This window comes from Neltuma alba, unplaced genomic scaffold (assembly GCF_004799145.2).
Source record: "Neltuma alba isolate B1F8T4 unplaced genomic scaffold, ASM479914v2 tig00004783_pilon, whole genome shotgun sequence".
Classification (NCBI taxonomy): Eukaryota; Viridiplantae; Streptophyta; class Magnoliopsida; order Fabales; family Fabaceae; genus Neltuma; species Neltuma alba.
In genome coordinates this window covers 5,785-11,836 of record NW_021633860.1, presented here as the reverse complement: position 1 = coordinate 11,836, position 6,052 = coordinate 5,785, and the positions used below count along the sequence as shown (strand labels likewise).

Genomic DNA, 6,052 nt, shown 5'->3' with positions numbered 1-6,052 from the left:
ATAAATTATAAGTACAGAAATTAATACTACTTATAATTTTTTTAAAAAAACATAATCGAGAATGGATCTTCATATCAAGCCAAACTTTAGACATGAGGCTTTCAGAGAGTCTGTACCCAATTGCGTGTTGACTTGAGCCTCTCTCTCTCCCTCTCTCGGAATTAGGCATAAAAAATAAAAAGAAGAAAACAAATCTCGATTCTTTCAATGGCATCGAGTCGCGATCCCTTGCTGCAGCGAAGATGCAGAGGGAAAAGAAAAGAAAAGAGAAACGAAGCCATTGATTCAGAATTCAAACTTGTAAGCAACCAACATAGGCCTCATCCTCACCCTGCTACTTACGACACCTTTCTTCAAAGCTGATTCTCTTGGAAATATAATCCCCTTCTTCCACACTACTGTCCGATTCATTCGCGTAAAATACACACAGAAAACATCGCCATTACAGAAGAACCTCGCTGACCATAGTATTAAGCTGATTTACACAACAAAAATTACCACTTTTGATAAAAGAAACCAAGAAGGATTTCCTTCTTAAGCTAAAATCTGTAAGATCGCAAATTTAAATCTCATTTACAGACAAAGCGTTATTTAACCCTAAAATCAGTTGTTGGTTTATTTAACCCTAAAATCAGTTGTTGGTTAAGATGACAAGAAAAAGTTTCGAAACCAACGAAGTCTCAAGAAGAACTTTATTTATAGGTAAAATATTATTTAACTTTAAAATTAGTTGTTTGTTAAGATAGTAACAGGGAAAAAAAAAACACGAGTTTAAATTTTAAAAAGTGTAGAACAAAAATCCTTAGCTTCCCTCAAATAAAAAAATAAACAATACCTCAATGTTAGCCAACTCATCTGAATTTTCTTTTATCGAAAAAATAATACTTCTCTGGTCCTGAATACAAGACTCTGATACTCAGTCTTGTATTCAAGACCAAAGGAGTTTTTTTTTTCTCTGTGCCATAAACGAAAGATAAATCCTTCAATCATCAATGCTCAATCGGTCATAATCACAAGTCATTCATTCTTGTACTCAGGCAACACTTGTATAGACGTGTTCATTTTGGTATTGGCATGCACATACCAAATAGGGTTTGAACTGAAAGACTCAGTGTTAGCCAGTAAACCAAAGCTAATACAAACACAAACGCATCCTAATTCATATATTAAAAATTATAGAAATCTCTAAACAACAGTACAATCCAGCTGGAGTACTTTTGGATTACATTCCAACAACACTTTCGAGCAAAATCTATCCATTTTTACTTCTCATAGAAGCTGCACTATACCAACTTCTGTGTCAAATGTGAAGCGAAAAACGAGGCCTAAATTTCTTTATCAAAAAGAACTATGTTCTTTAAAAACACTCACCATAGATTTGAGCCAAAAGTCGTCAGAAGTTCTCATTTCTAGTAATAGGGATGAGTTCAACTTCTTAGTTTTGACTTTAGCAAGAAGGGATAATGATATGAACAGCTGAAATTGTTTTCATAGTGAGAGAAACGAAACCACAAGGATACATCAAAATGCATCATCATATAGCTACTTCGCTAGACAATGAATTGTATTGACACCCTTCTATATTGTGTGTCGTTAACCTAATCCGCTGATTCATTATCGGGTCTATAATCCGTAAGCACAAGGCAAAATATGACTTCTCTTCTGTATCACTTCCACAAGAATAACAAAGAGACACTAAATTGATCAAAATCTGCACAAGATATATAACAAACACCTTACATTAATCCATTTACATTCAAATGAGTCTTTCGTTGAACCAGAAAGAAAGAAATCAAATTCCAAAAAGCCACTCCCAGTGACAGAATCAAAATCTGCACAATACACCCACACGCACCCATCACAAACACCTTCTATTTATATATTTCATTGTTGGATCAGAAAAAAAATAGAGAAGACAGACTTGAAAAAGGCACTCTCAATGACAGAATCTATGGCATTACAGAAGTTAATCTTGCCATTAATACTGTCTCACCAACACAACAATCAGAAACAGTCACGGAGAATAATAGTAAAATTAAATAGCAGAGAAGGCACCCAGAAATAGAAATAAACCATCCAACATTAATAACTGAAAATAGAACTAAAGCAATAAGAAGAAAAAAGAAGAGGAAGCTAGAGATCTAACTTCTGTTAGAGCGATACTGAATTTTTCTTAACTAGTATTGTACATTACAGACAAGCAGAACAGGCAAGGATCTGCATCAAATCTTGTTCATCAAACAGTTCATATAAGATTACTCTCTTTCTTCCTTCTTCCTCTTACAAAGCTTAAGAGGAAGAAGGAAGAGCAATACCCATCATCACCACTGTCTCTCAGATTTAAGATCATATTTCATCGTCCTCAATTTTTTTTTCTTTTCTTCCGCATATTAGATAGGAGAAAGAACAAAAATTCCAATAAAAAAATTCAAAGATAACGTTTTTTTTTCCTTCTTTTTCTTTCTTCTGTTTCAGCATCAGAGACGCAGATCGGTGCAGTGAAGATCATCATCGACCGGTGGGAAGTTAAGATCGAAGGGGAAAGGCCGCCGGAAAGAGGACGATGCGATATCATCACCGTCGTTGTCAACCACAGACGACGATGAATCGCAGTCGCTATGGCAATCCTCTGGCACAACGGGCGGCGTTCGAGGGTATCTCCGGGAGGTGGTGGTGGTCAACGGCGGCGCCATCGAGCGAGGACGAGGGCCGCTGAAGGACTCGACGGTGCTGCTCATGCCGCTAGAGGTAGGTCTCTGAGGATTGATCTGGTGCTCCTGGAAGCCATTAGAAGCATACAACCTGTGATCTAAAAACGGATCGGCGAGGTTGTTACTATTGTGGTGGTAACAGAAGGGTGAGAGAGAAGAAGGGTTGATCGGAAAGTTGGTCTTAGCCTTAGGTCCGCGGAGGCTGAGAGCGGCAGCGTCGTAAGCTCGAGCGGCTTCTTCGGCGGAATCAAAGGTGCCAAGCCATAAACGAGCTTTCTTCACAGGGTCTCTGATCTCCGCAGCAAATCTACCCCACGGCCTCTTCCTCACGCCCCGGTACCTCGGCTCTTTTAAAACCGTCCTCGATCCGGATCCTCCGTCCACTCCGGCTGCCGCCTTCACCGGCGCGGCTGCTCTGCCTTTCCTCATGATCTGAACCAACAGATCTGGACAACCAAGGCGAGGAGAAACCAAGATCTAGTCTTGGACTTCTGCGTGTCTCAAAACAGGTTATAGATTCATGAGGAACATCTCTAAGTGGGAAAGAATAAAGGATTGCGGGTGTGAGGGAAAGAAGAGGAAGAAGATAAGAGAGAGAGAGAGAGAGAGAGAGAGAAGCTGTGTGTGAATGTGAAGAGGAGGCACCAAAGGCAGCACTACTTCACCTCTTCAACGCATAAAGAAAGAAATAATAAATAAGAGTAATAATATTAAAAATTGGGATTTGATTATTATGAAACGTGAAGTGGTGCGTGTGTGTTTCCTAAGCTGTGGCTGTAATGGCGTTCTTTTCTTTCTTTCTTTCCTTCGATTTTTTGATTTGTTGCTTTCTTATTTCTCTGCTTTCTACTTTTCTTCTGACCCAACGCGCCGACTTAGGGTTTTTATTTTTATTGCTTATTGTAAGAAACTTTTATTTTTTGACTTGGATTGTAATAAATTTTGACAATGGCAATATTATTGGGTGAATTATAATTGGACTCAAAAAAAAATCTATGATGAATTATATTTTGAATCCAAAAAAATCTGGCGTGAATTATTACAGTTACGGTATATTAGGGCAAGATAAATTATTACAACATCCCAACATTGCATTATTTTTTTTACTTGGAACAACATAAACAGGAGAAGAACCAAATTTCTCAAGAAAAATGACGTAACAATTAGAGCTAGAAAACATGCTCAAGCCCGTTAAAAGTCTAAATAGCCTAACTAACTTTTGAAAAAGTACGTTTTAAATTAAAAAGAATGTTTGGATGGAATTACAATTATAATTTTAAAAGTGTTTTTATAGTATACGAAGTAAATATGTCAAAGAATTTAATTTGTTTTACCAAAAAAATGTTTTTTACAAATACTTTTATATGTTCCCAAACACCTCATAAGTAGATCTTTAAACCCAACTTGTTTAAGCCCGACCCCATGACCTGTTTAAACCCGTACATTTCTTTCCAGGTCAAAAAAAAAACCATACATTTATGTTTTAACCATTTTGATAATTATATTTGTTCATTTTTTATTTAGCTAGTATTTTCTTAAAATTATTTTAATACTCCGTAAATTACATTATCTAACGTGATGCAAAAATATCAATATATTTATACAATAATGGATCATTTTGTACAAGAATTCAGGATAATAATGTGATTTTCTTTATTTTTTGTTATTTATACATTAATTTGACACGTTAGTTTGCTAGTATATATGATTTAGATTAAAAATTTTAGTTTGCTAATATTTATCCATCCAAAAGCTAATAATTGAAAAAATTGGATGTCTTTAGCAAATTGGAAGTTTAATTATGTTGTTTTCTTGGAATAAGATTAGACACCATAATTTTGTTCTTATTTACCAATTAATTTTTTTATATAAGTTGCTTCTATTATAATTTACAGAAATCATATTTACTTTTGAGTTTAATGTTATATAACTTGTTGAATACAATTGAAACATGAACTTTGGTATTTTATTTTATTAAATTCTTAGACATGCATTTTGGTCCCAAAAAAATAAAGAAATGCAATTAAGCTGAATGTTGGTATTTGCTCTTGCTACTGCTAGTTATTTCGCTGAATGTCGGTTGAATTTGTGACATTTGAATATTTGACTAGTTAAATACTTCTACAGTCCTATTTATAAATCGCTTCCAACATGTTTCGTATAAACCAAGAAAATCTTAAACTTCATTAACTCTCATTTAAAATTCAACAACTTTCCAACTTTATTTCTATTTAATATACATTACATTTTATGTAAATAAAATCAGCACAGTAATCAATGAAGGGTAAAATTGTACATATATACAAAAAATTTCTCTCAATACCCTATAAATATGACCAAAAAATGTCTTCTCTTTCTACCTTATAAATACAATCAGAGGAGTAGTAATAAATATAACCTTTGATTTGATGGTAGCTAATAGCACAATGTTGAATTGCTTTTGCTTGTAACTTAAATCTTGATAATATTTATGCTTTTAATTAGTAATTTTTATTATTTTTAAAAAAAATATATGAAAAATATATTTTTTGTTAAACGTAACTGAAGCTCACGGGCACTCAAGGGCCAAGCCTAATAAAATATTTTATTTTTTTGATAATAAGCCTAAACTAGTTGGCCTGTTTAAGCCTATGACCAATAAAAGGCTGACTTTTTTTCCCATCACTAAATACAATATCTTTATAGTTATGAAATTTCATATCAATAATTCTAATTTTGAAAATACCAAATTAGCCAATATTTTCCAATTTGATATTTAAAAATGTTGTCAAATGACTTTTATGCCTAACGTTTTTTTTAAAATGCTGTTAGATCCCACCAATTTATGGGTGACCCAAAACCCTCATCATCACCAGCCATGAGCATTCGACAACCTCCCCAATAACTAGCTGCCAGTTCTCTGCCTCTGGCACTGCCAATAGCCAACTAAGTTCGCATCACATTTTTCAAATTTTTGAAATTAGAGTAGTTAGTGAGAAAGTAAATGTGATAAACAGCCAACAATAATAACCTTTTTCATGAATTTATTCAGATGTGGAAAGTTCTTTATACAATTTTCAAATGTTCTAAACAAGAATAATAAATAATAAAGCAGGTGACTATTTACTATATTTACTTTGTTATTTACTATTCTTGTTTCAAAAATTTGAATAAGAACTTCACACTTAAAAAAAATTCATGAATAATGTCCTTATTGCCCATTATTACTACATTTCTTTCATGTCTGCATTCTGTGCTCAGCACTTAAAACATCTGCATTTTGAGTGCTGAGCAGGGACTTTTGAATTTTTTTTTTTTTGTTTTTCTCTTTTTTCCGCTTCTTTACACATTTAAATCACATT

At 33.9% G+C, this 6,052-nt stretch overlaps 1 protein-coding gene across 1 annotated transcript; it reads right to left on the bottom strand.

Annotated features, from left to right (window-relative positions):
* Positions 1-2,117: 2,117 nt before the first annotated feature.
* Positions 2,118-3,369, bottom strand: LOC114745746 (ethylene-responsive transcription factor 7-like). The gene has a single exon (XM_028933908.1). It carries the CDS (start codon positions 3,138-3,140, stop codon positions 2,478-2,480), a length of 663 nt encoding a protein of 220 aa, XP_028789741.1. The 5' UTR covers positions 3,141-3,369; the 3' UTR covers positions 2,118-2,477.
* Between the last annotated feature and the right edge of the window lie 2,683 nt (positions 3,370-6,052).

Coding starts and splice junctions, on each gene's coding strand:
- LOC114745746 (XM_028933908.1), bottom strand. CDS start 3,140: ATGAGGAAAGGCAGAGCAGCCGCGCCGGTGAAGGCGGCAGCCGGAGTG.